Genomic DNA, 25,561 nt, shown 5'->3' with positions numbered 1-25,561 from the left:
CATAAACCCCTGAAACTGAGAGCTTAAGGAGTCATGGGAAGATAATCCAGTGAGGAGATCCTGGAGCAGGATACTTCCTCCTTCTGGAGTCCCTGTCAAGCCACTTATGGACGGATTTGCATTTTGGCTGGGAAATGACTGAACCGGGCCAGTTTTGGCAGCTCTGCTTCCTCCTGGGTGGGGCAGCAATTCCCTATAAAAAGGCCCTCTGTTGTATCACTGCCATCCGCCTGCTACTCAAGTCCGGATAGACTGTGGAGAACCTGGTGAGTCTGAGTCTTCAGTTCAGCTTTATTCTTGGGCTCTCTACTTATGAATTAATTCTGGCTATAGCAAATTTGGTGTGTCCAGTTATTGTCATGACTTTAATGCTCCTTAGTGGATGGGAGCTTGGAATTTGAACACAGTGATATACAGTATTTATTAAGTTTCTGGTACAGAGTTTGAATTCCTTTAATGAAGAGATTAAAACAAAATCTGTGACAAGAAGAGGTAAAGAACAAAGTATTTTTCCTCTTTCTGTATCTTTCTTGTGTCCTGCTCTTATTTAAGAGACATTTATCTCTGAAGGTGTAGGGCTCTTATATCCTTCCTGGTGGCCATTTGCTCTGTACACAGCTCATACTTCTGGGACCTCATGATAGATAATGATGATGAGAATTGCTTGTGAGCTTACCCAGGATTTTGGAACACTTGATGGCCTTTCTTGAAGATGCTCTTTTCAGAAAAAAAAAGAAGACCAGAATAACTTTGATTGGTTTTTTGCATAAAATTTTTTTGAACGGTTGTATGATAAAAGAAAAGATTTTCTCTGAGCCAATAATACAATTTGTTGAAGAGGGAGAGAGAGGCCAGAAATTCACTGAAAGGGATTAAAGAGATCAAACCACATTCTTAGAGACTGGAGAGATTCTATCTGATATTATAAAGCTCAGACTTTTCTCCCTGTAGCAGTTCCTTCTTGTGAACACTGTCATGTAATTTCTTTCAGATTCGAAGACTCCAGAAAGATGTCTTATCAGCAGCAGCAGTGCAAGCAGCCCTGCCAGCCACCTCCAGTAGTGTGCCCTCCCAAGTGCCCTGAGCCCTGCCCACCTCCAAAGTGCCCTGAGCCATGCCCACCCCCAAAGTGCCAGCAAAAATGCCCTCCTGTGCCACCTCCCCAACAATGCCAGCAGAAGTGCCCACCCAAAAGCAAGTAGAAGCATCGGCTTTTATCTGGATCAGGAAAGGATGAAGACAACTGACTCACCCAGCTCCACAGCTCCACCTTCATCTTCTCTTTAAAGCCTATCATGGATACAGAAGAAGCTTCTCCATCCTTCAGCCTGCAGTATGCCTGTGGTGATTCCTGACAGCCAGAGGTTTCCTTCCTGAGGCTGCTGTTCTACTCTGCTCTGAGAGGACAGCTGAGAAAGCATCCCAGAGCTTGAAATGGAAGAGCAGCAGCTTTTCTCCCGGGCACCATCAGAGGATTCTCTCCCTCTCTTGGGTCTGTCTGTCACCTGGTCAGGGGTTTCTACCAGCTGGTCAACTGTTGCTTATTCTCCTCTTCATGAATAAACTACAGTTCCTTTGTGTGATGACAAAAATGTTTCCTTTCTTTTCAAACTGCTTTTAGTAATACCATATCATCATCCTGTTTTGTTTCTATCCTTTGATGCTGAGGTTTAAGCTCTCACAATCAGCGTTGTCTAAATTTTGACTCTTATCAAAGAATACTTCTATATAATTTCAATTCCATGCTATTTCCTTAATTATCACTTGATGGTTGAGGAACAAAATATTTACCTCTCCTGGTTTTCAGTCCTTTTAGTAAAGTGTAGGGAAAATTGTATTTCATTTCAAACTATTGAGGAATCAATATTCAATGAATGTGTATAATTTAGTTGGCATATGCCAGACTCATAAATAGCACTCGGAAGACAGTTCAGTTCAGTTCAGTTCAGTTCACTCAATCGTGTCTGACTCTTTAGGGCCCCATGGACTGCAGCATGCCAGGCCACCCTGTCCAGGCCATCATTGTCTCCATCATCACTCCCTTTACCACCGCTGTTACCCTCACCACCATATTAGCTCCAGAAGGAAAGTAGCTCAGAAATAATTTGTGTTTCAAACAAGTTTTTTACACTGTGCTGTACTTTCATGTTCTGTTTTTTTTCTTTTCTAATTTAGCCATATTTTTAGATGCTATTGCTGATAAAGGGCTTTTGGAAATTAATGAAATAGTCTGCATAAGCTTATAGTAGTTCTTAAAAGATGGGTACTACCAAAGAAAGGTAAATAGAAAGGGTACTTACCAGGTAAGGTGCTGCCTCCTCCCCATGTGTATCACCTTATATATTTTTTCACATCTGAAATTGCTTTCCTGATTATCTTGGTTCCATCTTTAAAGAAATTTGAGGTTCACAGTGTTCATTGAGATTTACAAAGTCACTATTGCTAGGCAGCTTAGTGTCTAAGTGCTTAGCTGTGAAAGCGAGCTGTGAAAAAAGCTAATCTTTGTTATTTCTTCTTGTGGTCTTCAGTGTCCACGAGTCAAATAGTTAATTCAGATCAAACACACACAAGCACACACACACACACTAAAAATAACATCATTCTTAAATGTAACCAAGTCTTCAAATCAAATCATGCTCTACCTATACACAAGATAGATTCAATCTTTCTCTTTCTACAGTCTTCATTCACAAACCTAGAAGTGAAGGATTCTAAAAAGATAGAACTGTAGATGGAAAAAGATACCCAGATTATTGCTCAGTCCTCATTTTACTATGACATGAATAAAAAAATAAACACTGATATTTAGGATCTGTCTTTACTGTAGCTAGTGCTATTTGACCTAACACAAAAATTAGTTTTCTGAGGTGGGATGCTACTGTAACAAATCTTAAAAATGTAGCCTTGGCTTAGAAATCTTCAGGTGGTTGGCAAAGAAACTGATATTGGAGACCATAAATGTGATGATATGTGTTATTCAATGGCAAAACATTTGAAAAATGACCTGGGAGGTTGAGCACATGTTGGTTATTTATTGTAATGATCAGGGTACTTTGATACACACATGCTCAGGAAATAGTTGTCTGGTTTGCAAACCAGAAATGAACAAAATGGAAAGAAAAACTGTGGTGGCCCAGATATTAGAAAACTTGTTGAACTAGAACACTCACCAGTTATAATCCCCAAAGAGAAAGAGATGTGACTTTACATGATTTTGATGTTTGCATCCACTTGCATTTGACTGTAACAACATAGAAAAGAGAGAAAAATTGTAGTCTTTCCATCTGTGTACCAAGGAGCCCCAGTGGTAACTCTATTATGTTCAGAGGAAAAGGCAGCAAAATAAATCATCTTGTTTTGTTTCTATCCTTTGACGCCAATGTTCAAGCTTCACAATCAGCGTTGTCTAAATTTTGAGTCTTATCAAAGAATACTTCTACATAGTTTCAATTCCATGTTATTAAGTCATCAATTTCCTCAAAAACTTATTAGACATCTAATGTATTTCATTCCTCCAACCATTCCATCTTCAAGAGACCACACTCAGGTCCTTTCATAGTAGTAATTTTCTGGCTTGATTTAACCTATAAAATGAGTACTATTATTATTCCAACTTTAAAGTGAAGAAAACGAGACCTTAAAATGAGACACAGAGACCTTAAGCAAATTATCCAAGATCATACAGTTATTAAGTAACAGAACCATAGAGTGAACTCAGGAAGGCTGGCTATAGGATCTGTGATCTCAGAAACATGATTGTGGTCACTTCTAGTGGAGAAGGTACGAAATGCAATTTATTTAGGAAACTTGGATCTTTTAAAGGGTTGGTAATGTTCTTTTTCTTATCTTCATGTTTCTTGTCAATAAAGCGATCAATCTATAATTATCTACTTCATACAGCAAAAGTTTATAAACTTTCTGAATGTGTTGATCATATTCTTCTAAAATCAAACAAAATTTTATTTTTTGTTTTCCTTTGTCTTGTTTTTCTTCAAGACAAAATTGGGGAGGGAATCGTGTCAATATTAGGCCAGAACCCAGTCCAAGAGTACAAAGTTAACCCTCCTAAAAATAAAATCACTTCTTCTTAGTATTGGAAACACAACAACAGTAAAATTCTCTACATATTTTCTTGCTTATATGGTGATGGAAATTAATGGAGTCAACTACCCTATAATATGGGAACATTGTTAATAATAGACCTACTTTTCATATAGTCACTGTCATAAAATAAATTTCTGTTTTGCAAAAGAATTAATTTATTCCTCAGCCCTTTTAACCATTTTCCAAAAAATGTCTTCAAAAGATCATATGTACTTTCAGTTAAAATAAAATAGATCTAAGAGTAGAGAATTCCATAGAAAGTTGAGACTCTGATCATCATAGTATGGCTGGAAAACTGTGAATAAATTATCAAAATCTCTGATACATCTTTCAGATCCAATGTCTTCAACCCCATTTGGAGACATTGTCTCTTGGATGACTGTTCTCCCTGCATCGAACATAGACTGGCGATTCGTTTCTTACATGATAGCATACATGTTTCAGTGCCATTCTCCCAAATCATCCCACCCTCTCCTCAGAGTCCAAAAGTCTGCTCTACACATCTGTGCCTCTTTTGCGGTCTCGCATACAGGGTTATCATTACCATCCTACTAAATTCCATATATATGTGTTAGTATACTGTATTGGTGTTTTTCTTTCTGGCTTACTTCACTCTGTATAATCGGCTCCAGTTTCATCCATCTCATTAGAACTGATTCAAATGTATTCTTTTTAATGGCTGAGTAATACTCCAGCCAGCTGTGTGTATATGTACCACAGCTTTCTTATCCATTCATCTGCTGATGGACATCTAGGTTGTTTCCATGTCCTGGCTATTATAAACAGTGCTGCGATGAACATTGGGGTACATGTGTCTTTTTCTATTCTGGTTTCCTTGGTGTGTATGCCCAGCAGTGGGATTGCTGGGTCATAAGGCAGTACTATTTGCAATTTTTTAAGGAATCTCCACACTGTTCTCCATAGTGGCTTTTTTAGTTTGCATTCCCACCAAGAGTGCAAGAGGGTTCCCTTTTCTCCACACCCTCTCTAGCATTTATTGCTTGCAGACTTTTGGATCACAGCCATTCTGACTGGTATGAAGTGGTACCTCATTGTGGTTTTGATTTGCATTTCTCTAATAATGAGTGATGTTGAGCATCTTTTCATGTGTTTGTTAGCCATCCGTATGTCTTCTTTGGAGAAATGTCTATTTAGTTCTTTGGCCCATTTTTTGATTGAGTCGTTTATTTTTCTGGAATTGAGCTGCAGAAGTTGCTTGTATATTTTTGAGATGAGTTGTTTGTCAGTTGCTTCATTTGCTATTATTTTCTCCCATTCAGAAGGCTGTCTTTTCACCTTGCTTATATTTTCCTTTGTTGTGCAGAAGCTTTTAAGGAATCCAAATTGGAAAAGAAGAAATAAAACTTTGTTTGCAGATGACATGATCCTCTACATAGAAAACCCTAAAGACTTCACCAGAAATTTACTAGAGCTAATCAATGAATATAGTAAAGTTGCAGGATATAAAATCAACACAGAAATCCCTTGCATTCCTATACACTAATAATGAGAAAGTAGAAAAAGAAATTAAGGAAACAATTCCATTCACCATTGCAACGAAAAGAATAAAATACTTAGGAATATATCTACCTAAAGAAACTAAAGACCTATATATAGAAAACTATAAAACACTGATGAAAGAAATCAAAGAGGACACTAATAGATGGAGAAATATACCATGTTCATGGATCGGAAGAATCAATACAGTGAAAATGAGTATACTACCCAAAGCAATCTACAGATTCAATGCAACCCCTATCAAGCTACCAGCAGTATTTTTCACAGAACTAAAACAAATAATTTCAAGATTTGTATGAAAATACAAAAAACCTCAAATAGTCAAAGCAATCTTGAGAAAGAAGAATGGAACTGGAGGAATCAACCTGCCTGACTTCAGGCTCTACTACAAAGCCACAGTCATCAAGATAGTATGGAACTGACACAAAGACAGAAATATAGATCAATGGAACAAATAGAAAGCCCAGAGATAAACCCACACACCTATGGACACCTTATCTTTGACAAAGGAGGCAAGAATATACAATGGAGTAAAGACAATCTCTTTAACAAGTGGTGCTGGGAAAACTGGTCAACCACTTGTAAAAGTATGAAACTAGATCACTTTCAAACACCACACACAAAAATAAACTCAAAATGGATTAAAGATCTAAACGTAAGACCAGAAACTATAAAACTCCTAGAGGAGAACATAGGCAAAACACTCTCTGACATACATCACAGCAGGATCCTCTATGATCCACCTCCCAGAATTCTGGAAAGCTATTAACATTTTCAATCACTTTTTCAAGTCCAGACGATCCACCAAGCATTTAATCAAGTCCTGTTTTGTAGCATTGTCCAACAATTGTACCTCATAAACTTGAAAGAACACACAACTTGTAGTGCTAGCAGACTTTAAATTCCCAAAAGAATGAGGGAAAGAGGAAAAGGAAGAAGAGAAAAAGAAGATAGAGGAACAGAATAAGGGGTGGGGGACAAGGAGTGGGAAGAGGAGACAACTTAATATGCCAAAGCAAAAATCGAATACAGGAAAGATATAGGCTAAATATGGAGCAAACTATAGGATTATCACAACCTTAATGGGAAAAGTACTGATCCTTTAAGTAGCATAGGGGCCAAGGCATGAAATTCATAGATTGAAAAGTAACAACACTGACAAGGTATGCTTATGTGCTGAGCAGTTCTGATGCACTCACAGTAACATTTGATCCTCATTGCGCTTTCTGTGAGCTGACAAAGTTCTAAGTACTTTATATATACGTATAAATGTAAGGCTCCCAAGGTAACCTATAAAATGAGTACTGTTACTATTTCCAGTTTTAAAGAGAAGAAAATGAGACCTTAAAATGAGACACAGACACCTTGAGCAAATTACCCAAGACCATACAGTTGTTAAGCAGCAGAACCATGGAGTAATTTCAGGAAGGCTGGTAATAGGATCTGTGATCTCAGAAACATGATTGTGGTCACTTCTAGTGGAGAAGGTAGGAGGTGAAATTTATTTAGGAAGCTTGGGTCTTGGCAGGGTTAGTAATGTTCTTTTGTTTTATCTTCATCTTTCTTGACAATAAAGAGATCAATCTGTTATTATCCACTTCACAGAGCAAAGCTTTATGAACTTTCTGAATGTGTTGATCATGTTCTCCTAAAATCAAACAAAATTTTATTTTTTGTTTTCCTTTTTCTTGTTTTTCTTCAAGACAAAACTGGGGAGGGAATCGTGTCAATAATATTAGGTCAGAACCCTGTCCAAGAGTAGAAAGTCAAACCTCCTAAAAATAAAACCACTTCTTAGTGTTGGAAGCACAACAAGAGTAAAATTCTCTGTGCATTTGGTTACCTATAAGGTGATGGAAATTAATGGAGTCAACTTCCCTATAATATGGGAACATTGTTAATAATAGACCTATTTTCATATAGTCACTCTCATAAAATAAATTTTTGTTTTGCAAAAGAATTAATTTATTCCTTGGCCTGTATAACCATTAAAAATGTCTTTAAAGATCATAAGTACTTTCAGATAAAAGAAAATAGATGTGATAGTAGAGAATTACATAGAAAGTTGAGACTCTGAACTTCAGCATAGTATGGTTGAAAAACTGTGAATAAATTATCAAAATCTTTCCTACATCTTTCAGATCCAATATCTTTTACCCCATTTGGAGACATTGTCTCTTGGATGACTGTTCTCCCTGCAGTTGCTCTGCCCTGCCTCAGCACTCGCCATCGCCTCTCACTGGTTACAGTGTACCCCAGATACTCAAGGCTCACTCTTCTCTTCACTCAAGTCTTTACCCTAAAAGTCACTTTGGAAGAGCTTTTCTACACAGTTGTCTCTAACATTCCCCCTGCATCACTATTGTTTGCCTTGTATCTGCACGTGTGTGTGTGTGTGTGTGTGTGTGCAAACTCCCTTCAAGAGTTTAGATGGAAAAAGGACTTTAGTCACCATCCTCATGTCCCTAGCACAAAAGAGACAGCCTGGTATGTGTTAATAATCGGGAAATATTTGTGAATAACTTAATATATATGAGTATACTGAGTGGAATAGAGACTTGCCTAGTGGTTTTACAAATAAGGAACCTGAGACTGAGAGAATTCAATTCTTTTCAGGGTCTTCAAGGTAGACATAGAAAAAAGTCTGAACCCAATGAAGGAATTCTTTGGTGGATCCAGTCCAAAAGACATATATCAGGTAAAGCTGAACTCAATGATGGAAAAGTCTAATTCTGATAATCCAATGGGAATGAAAAGAAACACTCAGAAGAATACTTGTAGTTGACAGAAGAGATGAAAAACACTATATGCAAAAAAAAAAGAAAAAGAAAAACTACAAAAAACCAAAAGAAAGAAATACATAATGGGCTATGAATATGCTTTATTGGAGAAGCAAAGGAATAGACACACTAATTGCTCACGGGGTAGAGATCACAACGCGGATTACAGACAGGCACGTGGCACAGAGAGATCAAGCGATGATCCTGCTGTTCTTCTTCCAATAATGTGGTGTCAGCTTCAGGAAGCAGCCTTTTCTCTGTCAGCTGTCAGTCCAGGAGGGAGGTTAAGGAAGATGCAGTCCGTCACCATGGCCGAAGGGAGGACAATGGAAGAGCCTGGATCATGTTGTTTCTTGGTCTAGATGAAATCTGGTGCTGTTACTTCCACTTGGGTGGACACTTCTGCTTGCATGGTGGGCATGGTGGCCCAGGAGGGCATTTCTGCTGGCTCAATGGAGGTGGGCATGGATGAGATGGGCGAGGCTCATGGCACTTCGGTGGGCACACTTTTGGAGGTGGATGGCAGGGCTCCTTGCACTGATGGTGATGCTGATGCGGATGCTGGTGTGGATGTGGATGCGGATGGTCGTGGTGAGGCATCCTTCCTGGGTCTCAAGGAATCTGAAATACAAACAGACAACATTCTTCATAACTAGAGTCTGACTGGTAGAACATTTAGCTGCGCCGACTACCCTCCCGTCACTAAGGACTCTTCTTGATTCTTAATACAGTCTTTATGGTTTTTTATGGCTTCTTCACCCTTCTTTTTGTATCTCTTGCCCTCAGATCTTCAGTCTTTTTGGTTCGTCTCTCGTTCACCACTTTCTAAAACAAAATTACCTATACAGGTGTTGTACGAATGCCAACATACTCTGAAGAAGAATCTGGATAATAAACTTGTAGCCAATATTCAAACTAATCTGTACTTATTTCTCCCATGAGGTCTTGGTTGCTGGCCAAGCTGACCTGACTGTGGGCTTCTGAGGAGAAATGCAAAGGCCCACACCAGGCACTCAGTGGGACTGAACGCTGAGAAGGGGGCATTTGGAACTAATGTGTGCTGTGCTGTGGCACAGGATCTCATCCCCCTTACTCTCAGTTTATGACTGTGCCTCTGACTCCATTTTCTCCTCACACTTAAGATCGCATTAATGACCAAATACCAAAAATTTACCCCTAAATCCTCATTATCTTCTTTTTCCCATACAGAGCACTAATTGCTTCAACTAATGCCTCATCTACCCCCACATTAAACCCTACCACCCAAGTTCCAAAAAGATCTCTAAGAGCTGTGCTCACCAGATGCTCCAAAGAAGATCTATGACCGTCACGACAATGACAGCACTGTGACGGAGACTCCTTTTATAAGGACCAGGCAGCTCCACCCAGGGGGAACATCCCAGGACTGGCATGTTTGCACTTGTTTCCCACCCCAAATTCCACGTGCTTGTAATCTCAAAAATCAATGCCCCAGTCGTACTGATATCACATAGTTCCCTTGTCCATGGACTAGCTCACCCTTCAATGAGGAATTACAGGCTGATTCATTTGAGACTTTGTCTCATACTTCCTCTACCCATGCCGTGAACTATTTAGAAATATGAGGAATGATTGAGAATGGTGCTATTCTTCCATAGTTAGAGATGTTGCTTCCCCCTGCTGCCAGCTCCCCAAGCATTTGGTACATAAAACTGACTACCCCATTCCATTTCATCTGTCAGCACCCAGCTCTTTTTCCATTGATGATAGTCCAGAATTTTCCTAACTGCACATATTTTAACTCCTACCTACAGTTTTTCTAAACTTGCCTTGTACCATTTGCCACTTCTTGGCAATTGAATGACTTAAAGGCCACAAAGTCTACCTTGATTTTTTAGTGCAAGCAGTCTCATGTCAGATGTGCTTTCACATGGCTCCATACATGGACTTGAGCAGGACAACATGATCCCTCAGTTCTTAAGGCCATAAAGCACAATCTCTGACCACTTCCTGAAGCTCTACTTTTGCAGGTTTATACACTGATCTGAACTCTGCAGACCCATGATCTGAGTCACTTGTTGTCTACTAGAAACCCAAATTCCTCTCCTCTCATTATCTTCAAAATGAACTCAGTGTTGGGTTATATCCATTTTAAAGATTTTCCACTAATAATCCCTAAATATCTTGCACTTCTTTCCCCTGCTGCTGCTGTTTCTGGTAAGTCGCTTCAGTCGTGTCCGACTCTGGGACCCCATAGAGGGCAGCCCTCCAGGCTCCCCCGTCCCCGGGATTCTCCAGGCAAGAACACTGGAGTGGGTTGCCAATTCCCCCTACAACAGTTAATTCAATTGACTCTATCAGGTCCTTTATTTTAAATGACTCAGTGTGTTTTCAGACATTCTTAGTACACTCAGGGAATGAACTTCAATGAATCATTGATTCAGCCATTCAGACCATGGGTATTTTTTCTTAAATAAATAAAATAGGGGTGTCATAGAACCCATTGATAATTTATTAGTATAAGTTTTGATCGACAGTAACACTTCAGCTAATAATATTCACTATGCCTTTCAGGGGAAAACTTCAGTACCTTGGCTATCAGTTCAGTCCAGTCCAATCACTCAGTCATGTCTGACTCTTTGCAACCCCATGAAACTGTAGTACCCCAGACTTCCCTGTCCATCACCACCTCCCAGAACTTGCTCAAGCTCATGTCCATTGAGTTAGTGATGCCATCCAAACATCTCATCTTCTATCATTCACTTTCCTCCTGATTCAGTCTTTCCCAGCATCAAGATCTTTTCCAATGAGACAGTTCTTCGTATCAAGTGGCCAAATTATTGGTGCTTCAGCATCAGTCCTTCCAATGAATATTCAGGACTGATTATCTTTACTATTGACTGGTTGGATCTCCTTGCAATCCAAGGGATTCTCAAGAGTATTCTCCAACACCACAATTCAAAAGTATCAATTATCTGGCAGTCAGCTTTCTTTATGGTCCAACTATCACACCCATACATGAATGACTACTGGAAAAACCATAGCTTTGACTACATGGACCTTTATTGCAAAGTAAAGTTTCTGCTTTTAATATGCTGTCTAGGTTGGTCATAGCTTTTCTTCTGAGGAGCAAGTGTCTATTAATTTCATGGCTGCAGTCACCATCTGCAGTGATTTTGGAGAGCAAGAAAATAAAGTCTCTTACTGTTTCCATTGTTTCCCCACCTTTTTGCCATGAAGTGATGGGACCAGATGCCAGTATCTTAGCTTTCTGAATATTGAGTTTTAAGCCAGCTTTTTGACTCTCCTCTTTCACTTTCATCAAGAGGCTCTTTCGTTCTTCTTCACTTTCTACCATAAGGGTGGTGTCATCTGCATATCTGAAGTTATTGATATTTCTTCCGGCAATGCTGAGTCCAGCTTGTGCTTAATCCAGCCCAGCATTTCTCATGATGTAATCTGCATATACGTTAAATAAGCAGTGTGACAATATACAGGTCTGATGCACTGCTTTCCCAATGTTGAACCATTCCATTGTTCCATGTCTGGTTCTAACTGTTGTTTCTTGACCTGCATACACATTTCCCAGGAAGGAGGTAAGGTGGTCTGGTATTCCCATCTCTTTAAGAATTTTCCACAGTTTTTTCTGATTTACGCAGTCAAAAGCTTTAGCAGAGCCAATGAAGCATAAGTAGATATTGTGGGCATTTTCTTGGCTTTATATGATCCAACAGATGTTTGTAATTTGATCTCTGGTTCCTCTACCTTTTCATTTCTTTTCAAAAATTAATTACTTTATTTTTATTGGATAATAACTTTACAACATTGTGATTTGCCATACACTGAATCGGCATGAATCAGCCAGGATGCACATGTGTCCACCTATCCTGAACTCCTCTTCTTCCCTCTTCCCCACCCCATCACCCTCGGTTGTCCTAGAGCACCGGCCTTGAGAGCCCTGCTTTATGCATTGAACTTGCACTGGTCATCTATTTTACATACGGTAACATAGATGTTAATATATAGGTTCGGAGAAGGCAATGGCACCCCACTCCAGTACTCTTGCCTGGAAAATCCCATGGACGAGGAGCCTGGTAGGCTGCAGTCCATGGGGTCGCTGAGGGTCGGACACGACTGAGCGACTTCACTTTCACTTTTCACTTTCATGCATTGGAGAAGGAAATGGCAACCCATGCCAGTGTTCTTGCCTGGAGAATCCCAGGGACGGGGGAGCCTGGTGGGCTGCCATCTCTGGGGTCGCACAGAGTCGGACACGACTTAGCAGCAGTAGCAGCAGCAGCAATATACACGTTTCAATGCTATTCTCTCAAATCCTCCCACCCTTGCCTTCTCCCACATACTCCAAAAGTCTATTCTTTACATCTGTGTTTCTTTTGCTGCCTTGCATATAGGATCATCGTTATTGTCTTTCTAAATTCCATATATATGTGTTAATATACAGTACTAGTGTTTTTCTGACTTACTTCACTCTGCATAATAGACTCCAGTTTCATCCACCTCATTAGAACTGACTCAAATGTGTTATTTTTTAAAGCTGAGTAATATTTCATCGTATATATGTAACGCAACTTCCTTATCCATTTGTCTGCTGATGGACATCTAGGTTGCTTCATACCTACCTATTGTAGAGTGCTGCCATGAACATTGGGGTACACGTGTCTCTTTCAATTCTAGTTTCCTTGATGTGTATGCCCAGCAGTGGGATTGCTCACTCATAAGGCAGTTCTATTTCCAGTTTTTAAGGCATCTCCACACTGTTTTCCAGAGTTGCTGTACCAGATTGCATTCCCATCAACACTGTGTGAGGGTTCCCTCTTCTCCACACCTCTCCAGCATTTATTGTTTATAGACTTTTTGATGATGGCTGTTCTGACTCACATGAGATGATACCTCATTGTGGTTTGGATTTGTATTTCTCTAGTAATGAGTGATGTTGAGTATCTTTTCATGTGTTTGGTAGCCATTTGCATATCTTCTTTGGGGAAATGTCTGTTTAGACTTTATGCCCACTTTTGAATGGGTTTTTTTGTTTTTCTGGTATTGAACTGCATGAGCTGTTTGTATATTTTGGAGATTAATTCTTTGTCAGTTGTTTCACTTGCTATTATTTTTTTTCTATTCTGAAGGTTGCCTTTTCACCTTGGTTATAGTTTCTTTCATTGTGCAAAAGCTTTTAAATTTAATTAGGTCCCTTTTGTTTATTTTTGTTTTTATTTCTATATATATGGGAGGTGGGTCATAGAAGATCTTGCTGTGATTTATGTCAGAGAGTGTTCTGCCTATATTTTCTTCTAAGAGTCGTATATTTCCTGGTCTTACATTTAGATCTTTAATCCATTTTGAGTTTATTTTTGTGTATGGTGTCAGAAAATGTTTCACTTTCATTCTTTTACACATGGTTGACCAGTTTGCCAGCACCAGTTGTTAAAGAGATTGTCTTTTATCCATTGTAAATTTTTGCCTCCTCTGACAAAGATAAGGTGTCTATAGTTTCCTGGATTTATCTCTGGCTTTTCTATTTTGTCCTATTGGTCTGTATTTCTGTCTTTGTGCCAGGACCATACTGTCCTGATGACTGTATCTTTGTACTTGCCAACCTTACATGTTAATTTTCTATGTGTCTTTGACATCCAAATACTATGAGCTCCTTAGTGCAAGGAGCTCTTATTTCAACCTTGTACTTCCAATATCTACCACAGAGCATCGAACATAATAAGGATCAAAAAATATTTTATGTAAGTAAATAAACATTGGTGGGAGTAAGAACTGGAGTTTAATTATCCATTCGATCAGTAATTATTGATTATTATAATCAACAATTACTGTAATAAATACTGTACATAATGTTCAGGATCAAGAGATGAAAAAAACTCATATCTCTGATCTTGAGAATGTTACCTAGTAGCAGAACAGACTTTCCTGCAGAAGATCAGAACATAGGGGCATGGAAGCATGGCAAGAACAATGCACAGAGTTGAGTGCAGCTTTGCTCACATGTGATTTGAAGAAAAAGTAACTGAAGGACTAGTGGACAAACTGTCTTTCTCATGGATGAGGTTATATTCAGAAAATGAGAATGTAATTGGCTGTACATTCTAACTGTGATTTCTAAGGCAAATAGTCTTTCCATTACTTTCAGATCAGTTCAGTCACTCAGTCGTGTCCGACTCTTTGTGACCCCATGAATCCAGCAGGCCAGGCCTCCCTGTCCATCACCAACTGCTGGAGTTTACCCAAACTCAAGTCAATCGAGTCGGTGATGCCATCCAGCCATCTCATCCTCTGTCGTCCCCTTCTCCTCATGCCCGCAATCCCTCCCAGCATCAGGGTCTTTTCCACTACCGTAGCCTTCCTCAAAAAGACACCAACCTGTAGCAACTGGAATTACAAGGGACGGAGCCTTGACTATGTCTGAGGCTCATGTATTTAATTCTCTGTGGAAAAATTTCCCCATATATGTGATTGCTGAATAATTGTGTAAATTCCGTGTGTCTTGCCAATGGATAAAGAAACACAGTCTGAAGAAGTTGTAAAGGCACTGACACAGCAGGATTTCTTTGGTTCATGTCTTGTGTACACAAGACATAAGGGAGAAGACTCTCTAAAATGTTAATGCTAGAAAGGCCACACAGGAAAAGAGCAACAGATGTTCAAAATCATAACTGGGTAACAGTGTACATCAATTCCAAAACAAAATATTGAGAGGAGTGACCCACCTTCTTTTAGAACCTAATTTGAAGCCCTCAAATCCCTCGAACCTTGGCATTCTGTCCTCAGAATTTTCTACTCACCTTCACCCTTTGCTGTTCTCCTTTCTTAAATTTTCATCCCATTCACTGTATTTGTGTCTCAGCCCTGAGGAGGGGCCAGAGAACCACGTAACATTTCTAAATATCCAGTTAACATCTCTACCTGGAATTCTCATGCGCTTTAACACAGTGTACCCAAAATGAAACCCATTTCCTTCCTTCATAACCTTGTGCTCTTCTGAGAGACCAAAATTCTATGTCAACATCATCTATTCTGTCTCCCGGGGTCCAAAATGTGGAGTCATCTGAAATACTTCCATAGTTCCCAGTCCTCACCAAATAGTATCTCTATATAGCATTTCATACTGATGTCAAATAGTACCAGTAGTATCAAAGCTATTAGAAAGGAGTGTATGTATATTTTGTAATTATGGTTTTTTCCTATCTAGAGATAGGAGATATGTCCAGGAGTGGGATTGTTGGATCATATGGTACCTCATTTTTAGTTTTTTGAGGAACTTTTCTGACCTCACTAAGAGAGTTAATTCAACCCCTCTTTGTTTATCCAACACTCTTGGTTATGAAATGTTTTAGTTATCAACTTCAGTTTTCAAGTAGCAATTACTTGTAACATTTCAAGTAACATTTTAAAATCATGTAAAATACTGTTTAATAGACAAAATCATTCACATCCCAAAGGACAGGGATAAAGATTATTTAAGTGGGCTTGGGGATGAAGAAGCAGAAGCCCCTGTCTGACAGGCTGACCTCAGCAATGAATCACTGTATCATGAGGAGAGGAAAAGAGGTATGAGCTAGGCCACAGGTGAGTACACCTGGAAGTTCTGCCCAACCAGTAACTGTATCCCTGAGTCTGGAAGTCCTGATCTATTGCTGCTGGATGGACAGGAACTCATGAGAGCAATCTGAGGAGGGGAGGGAATGAAAGACTGAGTCTCTGTCATTTTAAAGTGACAGAGAGGAACACATACTGTATGTTTTTATTTGTACTTGGAATCTAACAAATAACACAAATGAACAAATAGAATAGAAACAGACTCAGACATCTAGAGAACAAACTTGTGGTTATCAGAGAGGAGTGGGGTGTGGATGGAGGGGCAAAATATGTGAAGGGGATTAAGAGGTACAAAGTACTGAATAAGTTACAATTTTATAACTAGTAGTTTAAACCTCTTAATAATGTCAGCTGAACTGAACTGAATAATGTTTTAATTGTTAGATTCCACTCACAAGTGAAGACATACAGCATCTGTTCTTTACATTTGTATGTGGACAACACAGGGAATATATGGCCTCCCTGGTAGCTCAGATGGTAAAGAATCTGCCTATCATGCAGGAGATCCCGGTTCAATTCTTGGGTTAGGAAGATCTAGAGAAGGGCTAGGCTACCCACACAAGTATTCTTGGGCTTCCCTGGTGGCTCAGCTGGGAAAGAATCCACCTGCAATGCAGGAGACCTGGGTTCGATCCCTGGGTTGGGAAGATCCCCTGGAGAAGGGAGATGATACCCATTCCAGTATTCTGGCCTGGAAAATTTAATGGACTGTATAGTCCATGGGATTGCAAAGAGTCAGACAACACTGAGTGACTTTCACTATATCTCCAATAAATACTAGCCATAGGGAATATAAGCAATATTTTGTAATAATTTACTATAGAGTGTAGCTTATAAAGTTTCTATTACTAGTGTAATCTGTAAACTTTCCAATTCAGGAGTTGTATAGCTGAAGTTAGACAAGACTGTGGTTCATGTGATCAGTTTGGTTAGTTTTCTGTGATTGTGATTTTCATTCTGTCTGCCCTCTCTGGATAAGTGTAAGAGGCTTATGGAAGCTTCCTGGTGGGAGAGACTGACTGTGGGGGAAACTGGGTCTTGTTCTGATGGGTGGGTGGGACCCATTGAGCATGGGTGGGACCATGCTCAATAAATATTTAATCTAAGTTACTGTTGATGAGCAGGGCTGTGTTCCCTCCCTGTTGTTGGGCCTGAGGCCAAACTATGGTGGAGGTAATGAAGAGAATGGCGACCTCCTTCCAAAGATCCCATGCACACACTGCCACACTCAGTGCCTCCAGCCCTGCAGCAGGCCACTGCTGACCCATGCCTCTCCTGGAGACTTCTGGACACTCACAGGAAAGTCTTGGCCAGTCTCTTGTGGGGTCACTGCTACTTTCTCCTGGGTCCTGGTGTGCACAAGGTTTTGTTTGTGCTCTCCAAGAGTTTGTTTCACCAGTCCAGTGTAAGTTCTGGTGGCTGTGTGGTGGGGTTAAGGTGACCTCCTCAAAGAGGGGCTTATGCCATACCAAGGTCTGCTGCAACCAGAGCCCTTCCCCTGCAGCAGGCCACTGCTGACCTGTACCTCCACAGGAGACACTCAAACACAGTTCTGGCTCAGTCTCTGTGGGGTCATTGGGTCCTGCTGTGCACAAAGTTTGTTTGAGCCCTCTGAGTGTCTCTGGCGGGTATGGGGCTTGATTCTGAATGCTATTTCACCCCTCCTACCATCTTTGCTGGGGCTTCTCCTTTGCCCTTGGATGTGGGATATCTTTTTTTGATTGGATCCGACAATTTCTTGTCAACGGTTGTCCAGCAGTGAGTTGTAGTTTTGGAGTTCTTGTACTCCAAAGTAATTTAGGAGTTCTTGCAGGAGGAGATGAGCACACATCCTTCTAATCCACCATCTTGAAACTTGTCTGGCTCAATGAAATTTTGAGCCATGCTGTGTAGGGCCACCCAAGACAGACAGGTCATGGTGGAGAGTTCTGACAAAACGCGGTCCACTGGAGAAGCAAATGGCAAGCCACTTCCGTATTGTTTCCTTGAGAACTCCATGAACAGTATTAAAAAGCAAAATGATAGGGCACTGAAAGATGAACTCCCCAGGTCAGTAAATGCCCAATATCTTACTGGAGATCAGTGGGGAAATAACTCCAGAAAGAATGAAGAACAGGAGTCAAAGCAAAACAACACCCATTGTGGATGTGACTGCTGATGGAAGTAAAGTCAGATACTGTAAGAACAATACTGCATAGGAACCTGAAATGTTATGTCCATGGATCAAGGTGTATTGGAAGTGGTCAAACAGGCGATGGCAAGAGTGAACACCAACATTTTAGGAATCAGTGAACTAAAATGGACTGGAATGGGTGAATTTAATGCAGATGACTATTATATTTACTACTGTGGGCAAGAATCCTTTAGAAGAAATGGAGTAGCCAACAAAAGAGTCCAAAATGCAGTACTTGGGTGCAATCTCAAAAATGACAGAATGATCTCTGTTCATTTCCAAGGCAAACCATTCAATATCACAGTAGTCCAAGTCTATGCCCCAACTACCAGTGCTGAAAAAGCTAAAGTTGAGTGGTTCTATGAAGACCTACAAGACCTTCAAGAACTAATACCCCCAAAAGAAGTCCTTTTTGTTATAGAGGACTGGATTGCAAAAGTAGGAAGTCAAGAAATACCTGGAGTAACAGACAAATTTCGCCCTGGGGTACAAAATAAAGCGGGGCAAAGGCTAACAAGAGTTTTTGCCAAGAGAACATACTGGTCATTACAAACCCCTTCTTTCAACAACACAAGAGAAGGCTCTACACATTAACATCACCGGTTGGTCAATAACAAAATCACATTGATTATATTCTTTGCAGCCAAAGATGGAGAAACTCTATACAGCCAGAAATAAAACAAGATCAGGAGCTGACCATGGCTCAGGTCATGAATTCCTTATTGCCAAATTCAGACTTAAGTTGAAGAAAGTAGGGAAAACCACTGGACCATTCAGGTATGACCTAAGTCAAATTCCTTACGATTGTACAGTGGAAGTGACAAATAGATTCAAGGGATTAGATTTGATAGACTCAGTGCCTGAAGAACTATGGACAGAGGTTCAAGACACTGTACAGTAGGCAGTGATCAAGACCATCCCCAAGAGAAAGAAATGCAAAAAGGCAAAATGGTTGTCTGAGGAGGCCTTATAAATAGTGAGAAAGGAAGAGAAAGGCAAAGGAGAGAAGGAAAGATACACCCAGTTGAACGCAGAGTTCCAAAGAATAGCAAGGAGAGATAAGAAACACTGCCTCAGTGATCAGCACAATGAAATAGAGGAAAAGAATAGAATGGGAAAGACTAGAGATCTCTTCAGGAAAATTAGATATACCAAGGGAACATTACATGCAAAGATGGGCCCAATAAAGGACAGAAATGGTATGAACCAAACAGAAGCAGAAGATATTAAGAAGAGATGACAAGAAAACACAGAAGAACTATATTTTTAAAAAAGATCTTTATGTCCCAGATAACCACGATGATGTGATCACTCACCTAGAGCCAGACAGCCTGGAATGCGAAGTCAAATGAGCCCTGGGAAACATCACTACAAACAAAGCTAGTGGAGGCGATGGAATTCCAGTTGAGCTATTTCAAATTCTAAAAGATGATGCTGTGAAAGTGCTGTACTCAATATGCCAGCATATTAGGAAAACTCAGCAGTGGCCACAGGACTGGAAATAGTCAGTTTTCATTCCAATCTCAAAGAAGGGCAATGCCAAAGAATGTTCAAACTGCACAGTTGCACTGATATCACATGCTGGCAAAGTAATGCTCAGAATTCTCCAAGCCAGGCTTCAACATTACATGAACCATGAACTCCAAATGTTCAAGCTGGATTTAGAAAAAGCAGAGAACCAGAGATCAAAATGCCAGCATCTGTTGCATCATGGAGAAAGCAAGAGAGTTCCAGAAAAACATCTACTTCTGCTTTATTGACTATTCCAAAGCCTTTGACTGTGTAGATCACAGCAAAATGTGGAAAATTCTTCAAGATATGGGAATACCAGACCACCTTACTTGCCTCCCTAGATGCTCAGATGCCTCTGTATGCAAGTCAAGAAGCAACGTTAGAACCAACCATGGAACAACAGACTGGTTCCAAATAGAAAAAAAAGAGTATGTCAAGGCTGTATATTGTCACCCTGCTTATTTAACTTCTACGCAGAGTACATCATGCGAAATGCCAGGCTGGATGAAGCACAAGCTGGAATCAAGAGTGCCTAGAAAAATATCAATAACCTCAGTTATGCAGATGACACTACCCTTATGGCAGAAAGCGAAGAGGAACTAAAGAGTCTCTTGATGAAAGTGAAAGAGGAGAGTGAAAATGTTGGCTTAAAACTCTACATTTAGAAGACTATGGCATCCAGTCCAATCACTTCATGGCATATAGATGACGAAACAATGGAAACAGTGAGACACTTAATTTTGGGGGGCTCCAAAATCACTGCATATGGTGACTTCAGCCATGAAATTAAAAGACACCTGTTCCTTGGAAGGAAAGCTATGATCAACCTAGCTGCTGCTGCTAAGTTGCTTCAGTTGTGTCCGACTCTCTGCGACCCCATGGACTGCAGCCTACCAGGCTCTTCCATCCATGGGATTTTCCAAGAAGAGTACTGGAGTCGAGTGCCATTGCCTTCTCCGATGATCAACCTAGACAGCAAATTAAAAAATAGAGACATTATTTTGCTGACAAAGGTCCATATAGTCCATGCTATGGTTTTTCCAGTAGTCAAGTATGGATGTGAGATTTAGACTATAAAGAAAGCTGAGCACCGAAGAATTGATGCTTTTGAACTGTGGTATTGGAGGAGACTCTTGAGAGTCCCTTGGACTGCAAGGAGATCCAACCAGTCCACCCTAAAGGAAATCAGCCAGGAATATTCATTGGAATGACTGATGCTGAAGCTGAAACTCCAAGACTTTGGCCACCTGATGCAAAGAGCTGACTCACTGGAAAAGACCCTGATGCTGGGAAAGATTGAAGGTGAGAGGAGAGAGGCCAACAGAGGGTGAGATGGTTGGATGGCATCACTGACTTGATGGACATGAGTTTGACTAAGCTCCAGAAGCTGATGATGGAAAAGCAAGCTTGGTGTGCTGCAGTCCATGGGGTTGCAAATGTCTGAGATGATTGAGTGACTGAACTGAAAAGATGCCTGAAGTTAATAAAGCATTGTATGCCAACTATACTTCCATGAATAAATAATATATTTAAGAAATAATAACAAAAATACAAAGAATTTAAGGACAAAGTACATATAATGGATCTATAAACTCCCCTCAAGCTAGAGGATAAGATTACTTTTTTAATATAAACTCTTCATTGCTTCCTGATGCAGACAGCTTGGAAAATTCTTTTCATTTCCATCAACCAAGTTAACCCAGGATAAAAAACACTTGTGTCCTCTGAGAATAGAGGTACTTGAAGAGGATGATGAATAAAATGGTTCTGCCTAGCAAGACAGGTTTTCATCCATGCATTCTTGATGGATTCCCATTGAGACCAAAAAGCAAATCCATCTTAGCTGGACCCAATCGGGCTTCCAGGTACGATTTAGAGGGAAAAGATGGCTAGATAGGTAGATGGATAAATGGATGGATAGAGATAGATCCTAAATATTGATAGTTATTGAATAATGGTCTAAATAGTAAGTTCTAAATGGAAGGAATTTCAAAGCTCACTGGTCCAAATACAGAAGGATCCTATTACAGGCATGAAACTGAAACCCAGAGCACATAATTGATTTCTCATCCATCCCATACCTAGATGTAGAAAAAGACAGAATTCTCCAGACTCCAGAGCTTGGTTCCTTTTTCTGTATTTGCTGACTTCTATTTGCCTAATTCACAATGTAAGTACCTGGCTTCTCAGAAGCATCAAAGAGAGACTCAGACTCCATATCCTAACACCAAACTGCAAGTGGAAGTGGCTGGGAGACATCTCAAGTGTTACCTTCTCTGCCAGGGCTCCTTCGATTCAGGGATAATATATACAATGTCTTAAGAACACAGCATGAATCAGGATGGGCAAGTGCCAGAAACAAAAAAACTATTTAACCATTAAAAAATTTTCTTTAAAAGATCATATGTACTTTCTGTTAAAAGAAAATAGATGTGATAGTAGAGAATTACCTAGAAGGTTGAGACTCTGAAATTCAGCATAGTATGGTTGGAAAACTGTGAATAAATTATCAAAATCTTTGCTACATCTTTCAGATCCAATGTCTTCAACTCATTTGGAGACATAGTCTCTTTGATGACAGTTCTCCCTGGAGTTCCTCTGCCCTGCCTCAGCACTCACCATCTCCTGTCACTGGTACAGTGTACCCCAGATACTCAAGGCTCACTCTTCTCTTCACTCAAGTCTTTATCCTAAAAGCCACTTAGGAAGAGCTTTTCTACACAGTTGCCTCTAACATTCCCCCCTGCCTCACTATTATTTGCCGTGTATGTGCACGTGTGTGTGTGTGTTTGTGCAAACACTCTTTAAGAGTTTAGATGGAAAAAGGACTCTAGTCACCATCCTCATGTCCCTAGCACAAAAGAGACTTCCTGGCATGTGTTAATAATTGGGAAACATTTGTGAATATATTAATTTCTATGAGTACAATGATTGAATAGATTCTTGCCTAGTTGTTTTACAAATAAGGAACCTGAGACTGAGATAATTCAATTCTTTTCAGGATCTTCAATGTAGACAGATAGAAAGAAGACTGAAACAATAAAAGACATATTTCAAGCAAAGCTGAACTTAATAATGGAAAAGTCTAATTCTGATAATTCAATAGGAATGAAAAAGAACACTCAGAAGAATACTTGTAGTTGATAGAAGAGATGAAAAACACTATACGCAAAAAAAAAAAAAAATCTGCAAAAAGAACGAAAGAAAGAATACATAATGGGCTATGAATTTGCTTTATTGGAGAAGCAAAGGAATAGACACTAATTGCTCATGGGGTAGAGATCACAACGCGGATTGCAGACGGGCACATGGCATAGAGAGATCAAGCAATGATCCTGCAGCTTGTCTTCCAACAACGTGGTGTCAGCTTCTGCAACCAGGCCTTTACTCTGTCAGCTGTCAGTTGAGGAGGGAGACTAAGGAAGATACAGTCTGTCACCATGGCTGAAGGGAGGACAGTGGAAGAGCCTGGATCTTGTTTCTTGGTCCAGATGAAATCTGGTGCTGTTACTTCCACTTGGGTGGACACTTCTGCTCCCATGGTGGGCATGGTGGCACAGGAGGGCATTTCTTCTGGCTCAATGGAGGTGGGCATGGATGAGGTGGGCAAGGCTCATGGCACTTCGGTGGGCACACTTTTGGAGGTGGATGGCAGGGCTCCTTGCACTGATGGTGATGGTGATGCTGATGCTGCTGTGGATGCGGATGCGGATGCGGATGCGGATGCGGATGCTGTTGGTGAGACATCCTTCCTGGGTCTCAAGGAATCTGAAATTCAAACAGACAACATTCTTCATAACTGAGAGTCTGATTGGTAGAACACTTAGCTGTGCCAACTACCCTCCCGTCACTAAGGACTCTTCTTGATTCTTAATACAGTCTTCATGGTTTTTTATAGCTTCTTCACCATTATTTTTTAGTATCTCTTGCCCTCAGATCTTCAGTCTTTTCTTGTTAGTGTCTCCTTCTACCACATTCTAATACAAAATTACCTACACAGGTGTTATACAAATACAAACATACTGTGAAGAAGAATCTGGATAATAAACTTGTAGCCAATATTCAAATTAATCTCTACTTATTTCTCCCATGAGGTCTTGGTTGCTGGCCAAGCTGACCTGACTGTGGGCTTCTGAGGAGAAATGCAAAGGCCCACACCAGGCACTCAGTGGGACTGAACGCTGAGAAAGAGGCATTTGGAACTAATGTGTGCTGTGCTGTGGCACAGTATCTCATCCCCCTTACTCTCTCTCAGGTTAAGCCTGTGCGTCTGTCCATTTTCTCCTCACATTAGATCATATTCATGACCAAATGCCAAAAGTTTACCCCTAAATCCTTATTACCTTCTTTTTCCTGGAGAGAGAACTAATTGCTTCAACTAAAGCCACTTCTACCCCCAGATTAAACCCAACACCCAAGTTCCATAAAGATCTCTAAGAGTTGTGCTCACCAGAGGCTCCAAAGAACAATTCTGACTGTCACGACAATGACAGCACTGTGATGGAGACTCCTTTTTTAAGGACCAGGCAGCTCCACCCAGGGGAAATATCCCAGGAGTGGCACGATGCACTTGTTTCCCATCCCAAATTCCATGCGCTTGCAATCTCAAAAAGAAATTGCCACACTCATGCTGAAATCACAAATCTCCCTTGTCCATGGACTTCTTTATCCTTCACTTAGGAAGTGCAGAGTGATTCACTGGAGACCTTGTCACATGCTCCCTGTGCCATTGTTATGCACCGGTTAGGAAATATGAGGAATTCTTTGACAAAAATGTTGCTCCTCCATTGTCAGACTTGGTGATTCTTCCACTCCCCAGCCCCCAAAAATCTGCTATGGAAAACTTCCTCCCTATTCCATTTCACCTGCCAGCACCCAGCTTTGTTTCCCTTGATGGTTGAGACTAGGATTTACTAACCTCACATATCTTAACCCCTACCCACAGTTTTTTAAAACTCACCTTCCTTACACCATGCCCCACTGGTGTCTAGCCTTTTCTTGACAATTAAATGACTTGGGGCCACAAAGTTGTATCTTGTTTTTCTAATTTTCTAGTTTCTGGTGTTGGCGGTCTTAAGCCAGGTGTGTTTTCACACAGCTCCATTCATGGACTTCGACAGGAAAGCTTGATCCTTCCGTTTTCTAGGCCATAAGGTCACAAGTTGAGATCCTTTGCTGAAGCACTACTTTTGCAGATTTATACACTGATCTGGTCTCTGTAGCTGCATGACCATGAGCAAGTTGTAGTCTACTAGAAACCCAAATTCCTCTCTTCTCATTATCTTCAAAATTGACTCAATGTCTGGGCTGTATCCATTAAGAATCTTTTCCACTAGTACTTCCCAAATATTCTCTGCAAATTTACCCTACAACAGTTAATTCAAATGACTCTATCCTGACTTTTTTATTTTTTTGAAATGACATTTAGTGTGTTTTTAGACATTCTTAGTATACTCAGGGAATGAAACTCCATGAGTCATTGACTCTGCCATTCAATCCATGGATATTTTTCTCTAAACAAATAAACTAAGGGTGACATAGACCCCGTCAGGAATTTATTAGTATAATTTGTTGAAAACAAGCAGCCCTTCAGCTAATACTAATAATTAAGCCTTCCACTGGGGACCTTGAGTGCCCTGGGTATGCAGACATCTATAGGCACCGGTACTTTAGGACATTAAATATTTACCAACCACCCTGAAGATCAGCTTACTAACACTGCTGTTAATTAGAGACAAAAGCTCTACTGGACTCTAAATTTTACTATGGAAACAACAAAATGTCTATTATAAGGCACGTGACATAGCCTATTACCAAGCCCAAGCTTGCTCCGCTTGCTGCAGTGAATCTGAGATAAGGTGTCTAGACT

General features: G+C 40.3%; 1 protein-coding gene and 2 long non-coding RNA genes across 3 annotated transcripts; 1 reads left to right on the top strand and 2 right to left on the bottom strand.

The window, feature by feature from the left end:
• Window positions 228-1,585, top strand: LOC108633801 (small proline-rich protein 2I-like). Its single transcript, XM_018039667.1, has 2 exons — window positions 228-266; window positions 992-1,585. Exon 2 carries the CDS (start codon window positions 1,011-1,013, stop codon window positions 1,200-1,202), a length of 192 nt encoding a protein of 63 aa, XP_017895156.1. The 5' UTR covers window positions 228-266; window positions 992-1,010; the 3' UTR covers window positions 1,203-1,585.
• LOC106503913 lies at window positions 8,485-9,836 on the bottom strand. The gene is made up of 2 exons (XR_001297583.2): window positions 9,702-9,836; window positions 8,485-9,023 (listed from the first exon to the last, which is right to left on the bottom strand). It is a non-coding gene; the product is annotated as an uncharacterized LOC106503913 (long non-coding RNA).
• LOC108633799 lies at window positions 22,907-24,309 on the bottom strand. Its single transcript, XR_001917177.1, has 2 exons — window positions 24,143-24,309; window positions 22,907-23,460 (listed from the first exon to the last, which is right to left on the bottom strand). It is a non-coding gene; the product is annotated as an uncharacterized LOC108633799 (long non-coding RNA).

The sequence above is a fragment of the Capra hircus genome, chromosome 3, assembly GCF_001704415.2.
Source record: "Capra hircus breed San Clemente chromosome 3, ASM170441v1, whole genome shotgun sequence".
NCBI lineage: Eukaryota > Metazoa > Chordata > Mammalia > Artiodactyla > Bovidae > Capra > Capra hircus.
The sequence above is the reverse complement of the archived record's forward strand: the minus strand, read 5'-3'. Positions and strand labels throughout refer to the sequence as shown.

What these genes read in the sequence shown, in the direction of transcription:
- LOC108633801 (XM_018039667.1), top strand. Translation starts at nt 1,011, where the DNA reads ATGTCTTATCAGCAGCAGCAGTGCAAGCAGCCCTGCCAGCCACCTCCA.